The 16,274-nt window shown below is 30.4% G+C and overlaps 2 protein-coding genes across 3 annotated transcripts; both read right to left on the bottom strand.

Annotated features, from left to right (window-relative positions):
- Positions 1-1,921: 1,921 nt before the first annotated feature.
- On the bottom strand, positions 1,922-2,968 carry LOC107461107 (early nodulin-16). The gene is made up of 2 exons (XM_016079575.3): positions 2,738-2,968; positions 1,922-2,495 (listed from the first exon to the last, which is right to left on the bottom strand). Exons 1-2 carry the CDS (start codon positions 2,943-2,945, stop codon positions 2,116-2,118), a joined length of 588 nt encoding a protein of 195 aa, XP_015935061.1. The 5' UTR covers positions 2,946-2,968; the 3' UTR covers positions 1,922-2,115.
- A 1,063-nt stretch (positions 2,969-4,031) lies between these two features.
- On the bottom strand, positions 4,032-7,792 carry LOC107459257 (uncharacterized). Of its 2 annotated transcripts, none has more exons than XM_016077483.3 (10): positions 7,657-7,792; positions 6,498-7,557; positions 5,871-5,955; positions 5,654-5,749; positions 5,265-5,417; positions 5,062-5,169; positions 4,860-4,979; positions 4,635-4,760; positions 4,449-4,532; positions 4,032-4,374 (listed from the first exon to the last, which is right to left on the bottom strand). In XM_016077483.3, exons 2-10 carry the CDS (start codon positions 7,514-7,516, stop codon positions 4,249-4,251), a joined length of 1,917 nt encoding a protein of 638 aa, XP_015932969.1. In that variant the 5' UTR covers positions 7,517-7,557; positions 7,657-7,792; the 3' UTR covers positions 4,032-4,248. The 2 variants fall into 2 exon arrangements, with proteins under 2 accessions (XP_015932969.1, XP_015932973.1); XM_016077487.3 differs by having other exon boundaries at positions 6,498-7,539; positions 7,657-7,746.
- Positions 7,793-16,274: the final 8,482 nt, after the last annotated feature.

The following is a 16,274-nucleotide window of genomic DNA, read 5'->3' as shown; positions in this document are numbered from 1 at the left end:
AAATTTTAAATAATAATTTTAAAAATTATTTTAATTTTGTTAATGTGATAATAATCACAATTTATTATGCATATAAAATGTTTTTAGATGACATAAAAATTAAACTCTTATTAGATAATATAATTCATGTTTTGCGTTTGATATTTGTGGAGATATATCTATATAGCTAGGTTACAACTCATACATAGCACATTTCCATCCGTAGAATACAACAATTGATGTTCACATTCCACACATCATAATAACAATGGATAATAATTAAAAAGCTGAATTTTTATATTTATTCACAATTAGTATTGATTATTAATACATGTCCGTATACAACAATTTGAAAATAATACTACAAAATTGAGATAATAATAACAATGACGGTAATTAATTAAGTACGTAGCACAAGTGCATATATATGATGAAGCTGATTTATTTAATTTACATATAGTATCAGCTTCAAGGGTCGATGGAATATTGAAACGAAGAAAAAAAAAACCGCTGAAACTTGTAACAATAATTAATGAAATATAATTTAACTTCTGGGACGAGTGTTTTCTGGAGTGGACATGCCAGTAGCAACCTTAGCAACATCCATGGCTGATGCTTCAGGCTTCTTATGTGAGTATAACACAAAGTAACCTAAAACAACCGTTGCTGCAAAGCCACCAAGGGCCATTTTCATTGGACAATAAGGTAACTTCTTAGTTTGGTGAAGCACTTCTGTTGTATGTAACTTTGCCGATGATGATGATGAACAATGTTCTTTATTCACTGCCTCTGCTCTTGCCATGTTCACTTTCCCTTGTTCTACCATTTTTTTTCTTTTACTTATTATATATCCTTCAAAGATTATTGTTTTGATGTTTGTGCTTTGATTTGATTTTATAGGTATTTATATGCTTGTGTTGAAGAAAGAGAAGTGTGTATGTACATGATTGGAGTGGTAACAAGGAATACAAGGCGAAAAATAAGTGAGTTGGGTATAAATGGAGCATCTTGAATAATTGGAGTGTTTGATATATAGTTGACTTTTTGTGTGGTTGACCTTCAAGAATTGCTTGATGCCACTAATAAATAAGGAGACTCACCATGTAATCATTGTTTGACCTTACTTTTCTAAGTGGTCGTGAAATAAATAATCCTCCTCCTTTCCTTGGTGAGTGTATGATATATAATTACTTAACGCTTAGTGGATCTAATATTAAATTTGAATGACCATAGGAGAGATTATAGAAATAAAACTTTTTATCTCACATTATTAGTCCAATTTTGTGGTGTGTAGTAAATTTAATCATCAATCATGTTCTTTTTATTAAGATTAACTTAAACACACTTTCTTAATATAGCATGGCAGTAGTGTGGAAGTGAGCTGAGCTGAGTCGAACTAAACCAAGCTCAAGTTCGACTCACAAAAATTGAGCTTGGCTCACGACTCGCTTCATTAATAATAAAGTATATTTCTTAAGCTCAAATTCGGCTCACCAAAAGCTTACGAGCTAGTTCGAACTCATGAGTTGGCTCAAATAATAGAAACATAAATACATAATCTATAATTCTATATCAATAAGTTATAACTTATATATTTTAAAAAATATTTAAAAAGATCAATTTTATATATTATTTATCTATCAATAAATTATAAATTTTTTACTCAAACTTGGCTTATTTAATTTATGAGCTCAATTTCAAACTCAAGTTTGACTCACCAACTTACAAGTTTAGCTTATCAAACTATTAATGAATCAAGCTCGAGCTGATTCATGAACTGAGTTGACTCACTTGCAGCCCTACATGCATGTCATCCTTAAAATTCTAACAACTCTTCCTAAGTGCAAACTTTTGAGTTTCGATGTCAAAACACAACCATTTCCCAAATAAATAAACCAAAATAAGATGCAATCTATAAACCCAACAGATAACACAACAATAATAAGCTAACTTCGGTTGGTGGAGTCCGTTTAAATAATTGTAAGAGGTTTGAATCCCACCTTATGTATACAGCAATCTATTAGTTAGCGAGAAATCTTTAAATGAAATTCAAATCCGCGACGGATTAATCATTGACCTGTCGGAGCGTAGGATACCATGAACAACCGAAAAAACAAAAAATAACACAATAATAGCTTAAATAACGAGGAAGAACAGCATGACCGATGAAACTTCGAAACCCATGATGAATCCGGCAGGTGGAGTGTGAGCAAGAGCACCTTGATTAGTTGACAGTGGCGCCGCCGGCGAGGGGGAGGGAGGCAGGGGCAGTGAATGATTAGGAGAAGTTGGTTGGTGGTGGTGAATGGCAGACATAACAACCACAGCAAGCTTCAAACCCATGTGGCAATGAGATTCTTGTCCACTTATGAAGTGAATTGGCCCTGAACTCCTCAAAATCACTTTGGTATTCCCATCGTTGAATCTCTGGTGATCATCTCCAACCCTCTCACAACTTTCATAGTCCTCCTCAGGCACCATTTGCACCGATTCTGTCATGTTGTCGTATTTGAATACTACATCCATGCAGTTAAGTTTTTGGGATAAGTGGTTTCTCAGCGCATATATAAAAAAAATGCCTTGCACGCTTAGTTGTAAGTTGTAACTTGTAATGCAAGTATGGTGAACGCTAAAGTTGATAACAGATAGATGATAATTTAGTTAAACTTGTCAAATCATTTAACGGTTCTTAAATATTAATTTCACACAAAGACAACTGCATGCAAGTTTCAACTGTAATGGAGTAGTAGTTGCTTACTGAGGGCATCGCCGATTTTGAAGCGGTGGGTGCCAGCCCACTGGTTGAGAAAATCTGGTGATGGAAGTGGAACCTTCCAAGAATCTTCACTGCCTCCAACCAAAAATTCTCTGCCTTCAGAGTTGGAAATTAGTAGCAATAATGTCGTTGACATCATGATGATCAAGAAGAATAATGGAAATGGAGATACATTTTGTATGGAAGCCATTGATGAATGTTAGGATATCTGTGTGTGAGAGAGGAAGCAATAATGGCCACTTAAATAGTAAGGGTTCCCGTGCTTTATAATCTTTTTTATTTCTCGTATAGCTCTTATGTATAATATATTAAATTTGGAGTTATTGAAGTGATAGAAGAATGCAATTAATTTATACTATACTATATACTATATCAATAATATTTGGAAGACAAAAAAAATCAGTTCAAAGAACTCAAAGTTATCTTATTTAGCATTCATTAATTATTGTTAGAATAATTAGACAATTTTAGATGTAATAAATATGTAATTATGGATGTTATATTATAACAGAATTTTAGATATTGTTTTCCTAGCATGACTGATATAATATAATATAAAACTGTAATTTCTGTTTTGAATAATTGAGATGATGAGAATAATAAAATATGGGATGAATGAAAAGCAGAATGAGCATGGACAAATGAATAGCTGGGCAGGCGAGTGAGACATATCATGCCTTGAGTTTTAACTTTTGAAGACTTTAAAGAAGGCAATTTGTAGCTTTTGGCAATGTTGTAGGATGGAAAATGAAGAGGTGGAACTGTTTTTTGGTTCAGAACAAGAGCCAAATAGGTGTCGGGTCTCTGTCACATCTTCACACTTGTGACTTCCTTTTCTGGCTAATCAGAATCCTAAATTGCACATGTACAAACACTACTTCCACAGGGTAAACTAATTATCAGAAATTGCGCGTTTTGCCATACAGGCAAGTATAACAAGTTACAAGCCTAATTTAAGTTTTAACGTATTGGGGACGGATGCCAAATACGAGATTCTGATTCTCCTCTATGCTTATTCAGGTCTCACTTATTATAAATTTATAATGTCGAAAATTTACACCAAAATGATTAAGCTGCATTTTGGGGATATCGTACAAGTTGAGGCATCTACTCCACCTAAATTTTGGAGTGATGATATATAAACTTGCATTTATTTATTCCCATTAATGATTGATGATATGTTAAGTTTTTCGAAACGGATTGTCGAACAATTTACCTACCCAGAACCAGAATTTCTTGATAGCGAAGAAAGCTTTAGCACAGCACACGATATATGTACCAAAAAATCGACAAAGATTTCCTCAAGGTGGAAAGAGGGAAGAAGGTTTCCATTACAAGCAATTCAAAGTGCCTCCGAAGTCGGCTACACACGGTTTTGCTTACATAGTAGTAACAGGAATCAAGGGGGGATAGGGATAGGATAACAACAAACACAGACATGCATATGACAAGAGAAGTGAACAGCTTGCAGGCGAAATAACAGTGTTGTCCTCTCACTTAAGGAGGGTCTTCACAATTGACTTAACATTCAGTTTCTTAAGATCGGTATAGGACTGTCCGCAGCCCACAAACATGACCGGAGCTCCAGATATGTACACCATAGAGAGCGCAGCTCCAACCTGACACACGGAAACACAAGTTAACAGACGGAACATTCCCAAATACGATCCAAAGGCCCAAATACAACACACACCTTATCATCAATGGTGTCAAACTTTGTGAGCAAGATCCCATCTATTAATCTGGGTGTGGAAGAAGTAGAAAGGTCTGCCAATTTCTGCAACCAAATAGCTGGGTTCAATAACTAGATAAACAAAAATAGAAGGGGGAAAACGAAAGAACTTCACTTGCCAAAAGTATTAAAGATATAGAATTGAACCTGATTGAACTTTGAAAGCTGATCAACAGCATCATTACCAACCAGTGCTTCTCCCACAAATAGAACCAGGTCAGGATTGTTGAGGTATATGAGCTTTGAAAGTGCTCTCATCAATGGTTCATTGTCCTGAAAACCAACCGTAACATATTAGCAGTGACTCAATTGTACATTAATTCTCATGCCGTCAATGAAGATTATTTTCCCATGATAAAAGTAACCGCATACCTGCATACGACCAGCGGTATCAACCAGAACCACATCAGAACCATTACGTGAAGCTTCCTGAATTGCTTCTTTTGCCACAACAGCAGGATCTTTCTCATAACCCTTCTCGAATATAGGGATCTAGAAATGGAAATTGTAAGATAATATGCTTCCAATGAAGAATGCATGGATACACTTTTGAGTAGTTAAAATAAAAATAAACCTCAAGTCTGCGTGCATGGGTCCGCAGCTGCTCAACAGCCCCTGACCGAAATGTATCACATGCAGCCATCATGACACTGATGTTGTGTTGCTGAAGCCAGTACGCAACCTACACGGTGGAACAAATAGTACTTCCCATCAAATACAACCCCAACATATAGAATCTTAAATAAATTGAAGGAAAAAGATTATTCTCCTTCACACCTTAGCCAGATTAGTAGATTTTCCAACTCCATTAACTCCAACAAATACAACAACATATGGTTTCCTTTGCTCCTTGGCAGCATGCACATCCCTCAATATGTCAATAGAGCGTCTAGGGGTTAAAATACGCACAAGGGCTTCTTCCATTGCAGCCTGTATTGATTTTGAACCATAACATCAGCACATTCACTATAATACAACAACAACAACTGCCTTATCCCACTAGGTCGGGTCGGCTACATAGATTAAATAACGCCAATGCGCTCTATCATGTATTATGTCTACAGTGAGAATTAAGGGAGAGACAGGATCATACATACCCTAAGGTATCCTTATAATAATTCAAAAAAAGAAAAAGGTCAGAATTAAGGGAGAGAACTGGATCATACATGCACTGTTGAAGATATCCTTGTAAATGAAGCTAGCTTCTTTCCTTCAAGACTTGCTGCCACTGATTCACATAGTTTCTCCGCTATTTCCTCAGCCTAAAAGTGATGGCAGTGTTGAAAAAAATTAGCCAATTTCATAGAGCAAAAGTAGCTTAATATAAACCACTTATTAGATATGCAAGAGGAAACAAAAACAGGGTCCATAACAGATGCATACCACATTCTTGGTCATCAGCCTATCCTTCAGAGCTTTCAAAGCTGGTTCCAAGTCTGACTTCTCCAAATTTGCTTTCCCAGCAATACTGAGAACAAGGAAGTGCAGCAATATGTAATTAGTCATTCTCAATTACCGCAAATTATACCAACAAAAATTTATGCAACTTACGCTTAAAAAAAAGTGAACCTAAAACAAAAAACATCATGCTCACAACTTTAAACACACAATCAACTAACTTTGCTGCTCGAAGTTCCCACCCAAGCCTCTCCTAGTGAACTAAGTATGGATATGGATATGGATCTCATCATTTCATATTAAATTTCTCTCTGTCATTCTAAATTTTCCTTCTCTTCTCTCTATAGCTATGCAATTTACTCCTATGTAACACTTATAAAATGAGTTCCTGATAAGACAACGTACAAAATCTTCACATACAAAGTTAAATAACGAATGTATATCTAAATATCAATTTTCAGGAATTCATACGGCAAAGCATCCATGCAACCCCATAAGGTACACTACATCTCATTCTAGCAACATATTCAAACAACTTAATACAAATCTAAACAGAGCAAGCAAAATTCCGCCACAATACAAAGATCAAGTTCAATAGTTGAACAATCTTACCTCTGGAACATAGAGGAAAACCAGCCCTTCTTCTTAGCATCAGGCTTACTGTTCTTCCCAGTGTCATCACCATCCTCCTCCTCGTCATCCTCGCTATCGCTGCTAACAACTTCATCCTTATCCATCATACTCTCCCCTTGCTCTTTAGCCAGAAAATCAACTTTCCTATCCCCACCATCATCAACCCCATGATCTGTAAAATCCAGTTTGGTCTCAGGGGTCGAATCATCCCAAACCCTATTCTTCTTCACTGCCTTCTTTGGAGGCTCCGCCTTGGAAGGACCCTTGGCAGAAACAGCACCATCACCACCCTTCTTCCCATTCCCACCTTTGGACCTAAGCTTCTGAAGCCTATTTACATCAAAAGCCCCAAGATTGGAGCTCTCATTCTCCTTACCATTCACACTACTACCTTTCAAGTTAGTCTCTTTAACTACAACAAAATTATCATTAGTGTGTCCATTCTCCAATCTACCCCCTTTCTTCCTATCACCATCACCATCTCCATCACCACCACTGCTCTTCTTCTTACCACCACCACCACCTTCGGATCCAACCTTGTGCCCTAACCCCTGCTTCTTGCTGTTGCTATTCCCACCGCCACCGGCGACGGTCCTCCCAACAGGATTCGCCTTCTTGAGATCCTCAGCTCGTGCCTCAGCCTCCGCCTTCAGCTGGCGGAAAATCTCGTCAAAATCTCGGTACTCCGTCCTCTTCTCGTCGTAGATCTGCGAGAATTCGCGCTTGACGGCGGCGAGAAGATCGTCGACATAAAGAAGGTGGAGAATCCGCTGGTAGACCGCAACAAAAACAAGCCCTAGATCGTTGTGGAAAGTCCACTTGAGGGAGTAAGAAGCTCCAGGTGCATCGTAGTTGTAGCTGGCGTCACCGGATCGCTCCTCCAACAAACAAGATCGAATCAAGGTGTCGATCGGAGAACCCTTGAGGGCGTTACCGAGCTCCCTGCATGTCCACAGGATCAAGCCTCCCCTCGTAAATATCAACAACTGCTCCAACATCTTCTTCGATCGCGATTACGATCCTGCAGGAAAATCGAAACCTGGAAAATTTTCAGCTTAAGGAAACGAATCTAAATCTGCGGATAATAATCATAATCAAGAAATTGAAAAGTAAGCTATTCGAATCAATCAAGCAATACCTAATATTTTTCTCGATTTTTTTTTTCTTTTGGGTTTGAATAGGTTAGGTTTTTGAAAAAAAAAAGCAAAATAAATTAAGATAACTAGACAAGGGTGAAGGGGAAGAGGGAGGTTTACAGTTATAGTTACGGACGGTGGAAAACGACACGTGTTAAATTTAAGTTGGGGTGAGGTGGAAACCGCGCACGCCGTCATTTATTACTAGTTTGAAGCTTTTGGTCAAACCTACTTCTTCTTCTTATTTCTCCTTTCCCTTCTTAAAAAGGTCAAATCCATACGGAATTTTGCCTTTTATCCATTATTTAATATTTAATATTTAATGTCTATAGATTATAGTTAAGAAAAAAAATAGAAAAAAAAGAGAGTTTGATTTCTTATACAATTCTGAAAATATAATTAATGACTTGTTGGAAATTAATATTTACAAAAAAAAATTGATTATTATCAATAATGTATTAGACACTTACTTAAACTCCTTAGTTAAGGGAATAATTCATTTGGTTTCTTGAAAATAAAACGAAAATATATTAATAATTAAGATAAAATAAGTTGACAATTTTGATGTGGTTGATTTATGTTTTTATTTTTTATTTTAAATTTTAATATTTTTTATTTTAAAAAATTTTTAAAATAAAAAATAAAAATAATAACGTTTTATTTTTTAATAATGTTATGCATTTAAGTTTAATTAAGTTGTTCTAATATAAAAAAATCAGTTATGGCTAATATTATTTTAAGTCTTATTGTTTAATTTTATTAAATTTTTATTTTATTTTTATTTATTATCTTATCTTTTTCTTCTAAAAATAAAATTTGTTATGTTTATTTTTTTAAAGTTAGTTATACTTATCTTTTTAGAAATCTAAAAATTTTGGTTGTTTTATCTTATTTTAAAATTTAAAATCAATTTAGTAATTAATATAAATAGGTTGTATTGTTTTTCCATAATATACAACAACAAAAATATACAATAAAAAAATTTTATTTTTTTATTCTTTCATAATTTTATTAAAGGACACTCTACTATATAAATTAAAGTTGTATAGAGAGAATATAAATTTATTTTATTGTTGTTCAAAATGTGGGTCCTAGCTTTTTCAATTTTTTTTCACCCCATAAAAAAATCTATAAACTTACATTTTTACTATATAATTCACCTTTTATTAAATTTGGTTGGATTTGACTCATAAAAAGAGTTGAATGTATAATATTATTCTTTATTTTATAAAATTAAAAAATATAAAAAATTAAAATATAAAAAAGAACACACCAATAAAACTATCTTTTTTATAATATATATATATAACGAATCTTAAAAATACATAGCACTGATGATAGTCAAAGGATCTTTTGGAGTTTTTATTTTTGGTCATCATGGACCACAATTGTTTCTTCTGGGTTAAGCATTTCCACCACAAAATGCAAATCACAATGATATTTCTTCTTCATTTTTCTTTAACGATATTTCAGTGCAATGTGAAATCAACATTCAAGAAATTTTTTTTTTTTCATTTGGTCTAAGTGCAATTGTAAAGCCTCCTTTCGTTTGATCTTTGGGATGAACATTATTTTTGTATGGAAGCCCATTTTATTGGGCCAGATTTGGACTTGGTGCATATGAACTAGTAAGACACAAGCTATTTGGGTACGAGAATAAAAAGCACAACACATTAAGAACAAGATATCAAAAATATAGAGATAAAAATTAGTATTTTTATATTTTATTTGGTGATAAATTAGAATAAATTATAAAAGTTTAATTTTTTTTTCATTCAAAAAATCTGAAAATAAAAATATAATAACAAAAAATATAATCATGAATAATTAACAAGAATAATAAAAAATAAAAAAATAAGTTATATTGTTTGTTAGTATTTTTGTGTCATTTTTGTTATGATAATACAAAATACATTAAATTAGTGTCTTTAAATATAATATCTCTATACATATCTCATATATTAAATATAATTTTGTGTCTCTATATCTCTATCTTAATGTCCCATGTATATAAACAAACACACTGTTTATTTTGCAAAGACACTTGAGACACTAACAAAATGCAACCGGAGCTTTGGTTCAGTGACAATATATGATGTCTCTTAATATGTAGTATTTATATTTGAATCTTGGTAATAACCAAATAGTTGATAGAGCTCTTAAATATGTATGTAAATGTGTAGCCTACGTGATTTTATTGTATCTAAAAGAGTAAAGTATTGTTTTAGTTTTTAATGTTTTAATCGTCCTATTTTTATTCCAAAATATTTAAAATATCATCAATGTTATTTTACGGTCAAATTTTTTACTAACAATTGACGAAATTGATGTACTTTTAATAATACTTTTATTAAAATTAAGTTTGTTCAATATCTTCTTTTATTTTCACCTCCTCAACAAATTCAAATTTCATTCTCCTACTTCTTTTTTCTTTCTCTTTAAGAGAATTAATAGTGTAAAAGAGAATAGGAGAATGAGGTTTGAATTTGTTGAGAAAGTGAAGATGGAGAAGGGAGTTGCGCAAATATAACTTTAACGAAATCATTAGTAATGATATATTAATTTCGTTAAGTGTTAGTGAGTAATTTGATGGTGGATAATATTAATATTATTTTAAATTTTTTGAGATAAAAATACGACGATTAAAACGTTATAGACTAAAATAATATTCACCCTAAACATTAAGAACCAAAAGAATATTTTAAGCATATCTAAAATTGGAATTATACAATTTATCTGAAGAAAAATAAAGAAGGTACAAGTCACCTCCAGATTTTTTCATCAATCATATTATTAGTTATTGCTTTTGCTCTAAGATCTAAGCTCAGTTATATATTGAACATTTTTCTTTCGAAGAAAACATTTCGTAATTTCAAATAAATTAGATCATCAGATAAGATAATATGGATTAATTGGTAACTTTTCCAACTTCTTTGTCCAACTAATTAAGCGTCTATTAATTATTTATGAATTTGTCCCATTCAGATGCTGCAACAAACAAAAAAGTTACATGAATAATGTTTGGATACAAACCATCAACCATTTTTTATGACAATGACTATGATCTGAGCAACAGCACATAACTATTATATTCATCAATGCCATTGCTCATGATGGACGCGTACGGCAATATAAGTTGCCATAGAGTTGAGTGATAGTTAAGTCTTTAAAAATTTTGTTTTTGGATTATTAATTTTTGAAAAAAAATATTAATTTAATTCTTAATGATAATAAACAGTGGACATATAATATTTTTTTATTAATTTATTATATAAAATTTAATGGCAGTGTTTATATATACTATTATTTACTGTATTTATTTATGAAAGATTATCATACAGATAGGGGTGGCAAAGTGGGTCGGTCCGCCCCAATCTACCTCGCCCTGCCAAGGCCCATCCCATAAACGGGGCGAAATGGCCCATCCTGCCAACTAAAATGGGTTCAAAATGCTAGCTCGTCGTCCTGCTTTATGGCGGATTGGCGGGTTCGCAGACTAGTCCGCTTGACTCTTTTTTTAAAAAAATAAAATTTATTAAAATTAACCAAAAAATAATAATTAAAAAATTAAATAGAAATAAAAAATAGTCAAATTATAATATACTTTTTTTACTTTTTTTTATTTTTAACTTCAATAAAATTGTTTAAAATAATATTTGTTAATAGAATCATCTTTATTTTAAAAAATAAGTCACATAATTTGAGCATATATACAAAATTGTAAAATAAAATAAATAAATTTAATAACTAAAAGAAAAATAAAAACAAAAAAAATGAAGAAAAGGTGTTTAAAAATTCTATAATTATTAATTTTATAATAGTAATAACTTTTTATTTAATAAAAAAATAAAAATAAAAATTTTCGGCCCGGCAGACCGGCCCGCCCCACCAAAACCCGCTAATTTGGCGGTGCGGGTTTGGCGGATTTTTTAAATTTGACGGGTTCTAAATCCTAACCCGACTCGCCTTTTTAGCGGGTTTAGCAGATCGGCCCGACGGACTCGACCCATTTTACCACCCCTACATACAGATAACCACTTTTGATATTAAACTTCACCTGTGTTTGATAGGATTTGTAGTAAATAGAAAATAATTAATAAAGATTATATAGAACTCAAAAAGATAATATCCAGAATTATATGCTTCTATGCTTATTTGGCAGCAACCAAACACGTATCATAGTAAATAATATGGACAACTCCGTTTTTTTCACACTATTCATTGACGAAAAATATATATATTTACTGTCTGTCTGTTATCGTGGAGAACTTAATTAATATTTTTTTTCAAAAATTAATTAGTCTAACTCGAAAATCTAATTATAACTTTATTCATTGTCTTAATAAATTCATATATAAATATAATTAAATTATATATTAAATCTGTATAATAATAGATGAGAAATTTATATATATATATATATATTTTATATTTTAGGTGAATGTTACTCAACTCCTCTAAAGTAATATGTAAGTTTTCTTCATTATGTGTCATATTGTAATTGGTCCCTTATCTTAATTATAGTTGGATTATTTTGTCATTTATTATTTGAGATTGAAAATGATATAATTTTTTAAAGGGTAATTCTATGGTACCTTTTGTTTGGTGCTTAACTTTTGCCTAAATTACTTTTTATAGTAACTTTAAAATATTTAAAACTTTTTAACTTTTATACTTTTAAATTTAGAATTAATTATTTTACCTATTTTAGTAATTAGACAACACTTTTTAGGCACCATAGCAAACACCTTTTTTAAAATATCAAACTCCCACTCCCGTTAATTGAAGCACATTTTCATTCCTCCATTCTTTCTTCATCACTTCATCACTTCATCACCTAGATTCAGTCCTTCTAAGTACCGCTGCCATCGCGTTTGTGACAAGAAGTTCGTCGCCATCTACTGTCCTCCCACGCACACAATCTCTCTTTCTTCGGTGCATCGTCCCTTAGTCACGTCATTGAATTCCGTCGCTAATAATTTCTCTGTCCTTCCCAGTACAGCCCTGTTTTTGTCATGGATCACTGTTTTTGTCATAGATCACTGCTTACCCACATAATTAATGGTTAATTTGCTTATTGAAATTTTTATTAAAAAATATATCTTTATTTAATTACGTGATAAAACATATATTCATATATAAAATATAATATAATAAAATAGATCTATTCAAAGTATTTAAAAATATAATTAAAATCATGAACATATAAATATAATAATAAAATTTGTATTCAAAACAAATAAATATATTTTTTATCATACATATATTATTTAAAAATAATATATTATTAAAATTAATAACAGAAATTTAAAATGATAAAATTCAACTTTTTTACCGTATTTTTTATAGTATTTGTATTTTTTTAATTTTTAATTTATTAGTACTTTATTATTTAATTAATAATTAAACAAATTATTTTTATGAAAAATTATTTTTTATATTATATTAGAGAAGAGACCAATATAACAGTTTAAAAAATAAATTGTATAAATATTTAAGAGATAAATATGAAATACATACCTAAGTAATGTTTAGTTTGGTTATTAAATTTTTTTATTAAAATAAATCTTTATTTAATTACACTTGTTTTAATAAAAAAATTTAATAACCAAACTAAACATTACTTATGTCGGTAAATAGTGATTCACGGCATAAAAATTGATAAATGAAACGATAGGAGATAGCGATAATGTCAGCGTTGGCTATATTGAATAGGACGGCATAGTTATTGACGACGGGAATTCAACGACGTTGTTAAGTGATGAAGAAAGAAAGATTATGTGAGAGGGCAGTAGATGACGACCTGTTTCTCACCACTACGAAAACGACGATACTTGGAAGGACCGAAATTATATAACAGAGAAAAAATGAAAGAGTGGAAATATACTTCAATTAATTAACAGGAGTTGAGTATTGATATTTTAAAAAATTATATCATTACTCATCTTAAATAATAAATTACAAAATAATTTAACTATAATTAAAATAATAACCAACTAAAATGTGATAAATAATAAAAAATAACTTATATATTATTTTAGAGAAGGTCGAGTAGAATTCACCTCTATTTTAACTAAGAAATTTCACAATGTAATGTGATGTGCAAATTTCACTAGTATATATACATGCTCATCATGACAATGCAAGCTTCTTGGTCTTAGAGTATTTATTACCACTAGTGTAGTTTAATAGTAATTCAACGCTTCCACATGCACGTGGAAACAATACAAATAGGGCAAATCATTTCACCTAATTAAAAAGTGTTGTAGGCATTCTCTTCATAGTTAATTAAGTATTGCACAACAAGTCAACAATACAGGTGCCATAATAAATTAGTGCATGTACACCACGTTTCTTTTCTTTGGTGTTATCGGTCAATTATATTTTTCTTTTGCAGTGTTCCAAAGCATGTGTCTTACTTTTCCCAGATTCTCCAAAAACGAAGGCTCAAGACAAAAATTGCTTCCGTGACATCCAATCAACAAACATGCAAATTAAACCTGCTGCCATGTATTATGATCATCATTAAGTAGTACACTACAAAATGAAGGTATAAAGCATCAACGGTCACTTTTTAATCTATCAGAAGTTTTTAAATAAATGAAGAAATGAATTAGAAGATATGGGAGTACAATCATATCAAATATCTTTCATGCTCTATAAATTCTTAAACACATCACAAGCAAAGGAGAGGGCCAAAAATTAGAAAATACATAAAAGCAAAAGAACTTAAGAAGCGAATTTTTTTTTACTACATAAAAAATATTTTTGCAGAGAATATTACAGTTAATACAAAAAAAATAAGTTGGAGAAGAAAAGTGATACTTCAAAAACTGAAGCAAAATAGATATATTCAATATTAGATATATTTTAAATTTCTGAACGCAATTTTTTATTTCAATTTTTTTCTCATGTTATCATGTAATGATGTAATATTCAAAAAAAAAAAGTCATTAGGTCACCCATAAAAAAAATTAGCTAATATATGTCTTAAAAGACACATGATAAATTTATCAATAATAAAAAATTTTAAATATTTTTATTTAATGACTACAAAATAAATGCATTGAAATTTTAAATGAGAAAATAACAAATATGTCGTTAACCTTTTGATTCGCGAATATTTAAGTTTTTGAAAATTTAAAAATATATTTAAGTTTTTACCCTTTTTTTTAAAATTTGGACATATTGATTTCTCATGTTCACTTAGATCTGTTATACCCAACAGAAAATTCAGATGTGACTCTTATTGTGTACTGACCAAGTTAATACAAATATACACATACGAAAATTTTTAAAATGAGACAAATTAAATTCAGGGATCAATATATCTAAATTTTGAAGAGGTCAAGAATTTAAATATATTTTTAAATCTTTAAAAATTTAAATATTTGCTGATAAAAAAATTTAGAGATCAATTTATGATTTTCTCTTAAATTTTTTATATTTTTCACACATTTTTTTGTTTTAAAATTTTAATATGTGTCTTTAGAATATATCAACAGAGAAGTAAAGATAATAAATATATTTATGAAATGTAAAAGAAAGAGTATAATGTGTGCAGCTATACAAATAAGAGGTAAATGGTCAAATTAATTTTTAAACAATTACTTATTTTTTAAATTGATTTTTAAAATTTTTTTAATTAAACTATTCTTTTAAAGATTTTAAATTAATTTTGTTAATTCTTTTATTATTTTTTATTAATAATGTCAAAATTTACTAATGTAGTACATTAAGTAATATATTACAAAACATATTTAGAATTTTAATTGACTATTAACATAATAAGTTTATGAAATTAGATCAAATTAAAATCTAATTAAAAAAAATTTGAGACATTAAAATCTCTTGATTTGATCTAATTTCATAAATTATGTTAATAATCAATTATAACTACTAGATATATATTGTGATATTCTTTAACGTAGTATATTAACAAATTCTGATGTCGTTAACTATAAAAGTGACAAAAAAAGGTAACATGACTAATTTAAAATTTTTAAAAAATAAATTTAATTAAAAAACTTTTCAAATATCATTTTATTCAAAGTCTAATTTTACAATTTTGCACAAATTTAAAAAGATCGTTGCCATTCCCTTGATACAGGTGCCATAATAAACCAGTGCATGTAGACATCGTCAATTATTCAAACTTCCAAAGCATAGCATGCATCTCTCTTTTCAAGTTTTCTGCTAGTTTCCCAGATCCCTTATTTCTCATGTAGCATTTAAATTATTATTATTATTTGTGACGGTACCTTGGAATTTGGGATTACTATAAGAACAACGGATTTTGACGACATTTTGACTCGTTTGTATTTTTTTATTCTTTTTTTTTTTGTGAGTTAACATAAATGAATAAAATAATTAAAAAAGGGGTCAGAAGTAAATAAATAAGTAAATAACAAGCTCCAGTTCATAATTAAACATACATTTTTTTTCTACTATTTATTAGAGATATCACTGCGTTTAGTTTAATTTTTCTCATAGATATATTATATATGTTCGTTCAAAAAAAAAAAAAACCAGTTTCTTAAATTTTTGCCCTTATTTGTTATTCTTGTGTAAATAATATCCTTTCATTGCAATTTGTAAAAAAAAAAAAAAAACAAAAAAT

Source organism: Arachis duranensis, chromosome 1 (genome assembly GCF_000817695.3).
Source record: "Arachis duranensis cultivar V14167 chromosome 1, aradu.V14167.gnm2.J7QH, whole genome shotgun sequence".
NCBI classification, from domain to species: domain Eukaryota; kingdom Viridiplantae; phylum Streptophyta; class Magnoliopsida; order Fabales; family Fabaceae; genus Arachis; species Arachis duranensis.
Note: the sequence above shows the minus strand (reverse complement) of the source record. Positions and strands in the feature narration are given on the sequence as shown.

Excerpts from the sequence above, each read along its gene's own strand:
- LOC107461107 (XM_016079575.3), bottom strand. The coding sequence starts at position 2,945 with ATGGCTTCCATACAAAATGTATCTCCATTTCCATTATTCTTCTTGATC. Across the intron at positions 2,496-2,737 it reads CAAAATCGGCGATGCCCTCA|TATTCAAATACGACAACATG; the intron begins GTAAGCAACTAC and ends GCATGGATGTAG.
- LOC107459257 (XM_016077483.3), bottom strand. The coding sequence starts at position 7,516 with ATGTTGGAGCAGTTGTTGATATTTACGAGGGGAGGCTTGATCCTGTGG. Across the intron at positions 4,980-5,061 it reads CCCATGCACGCAGACTTGAG|ATCCCTATATTCGAGAAGGG; the intron begins GTTTATTTTTAT and ends TTCCATTTCTAG. Across the intron at positions 4,375-4,448 it reads TTGACACCATTGATGATAAG|GTTGGAGCTGCGCTCTCTAT; the intron begins GTGTGTGTTGTA and ends TCCGTGTGTCAG.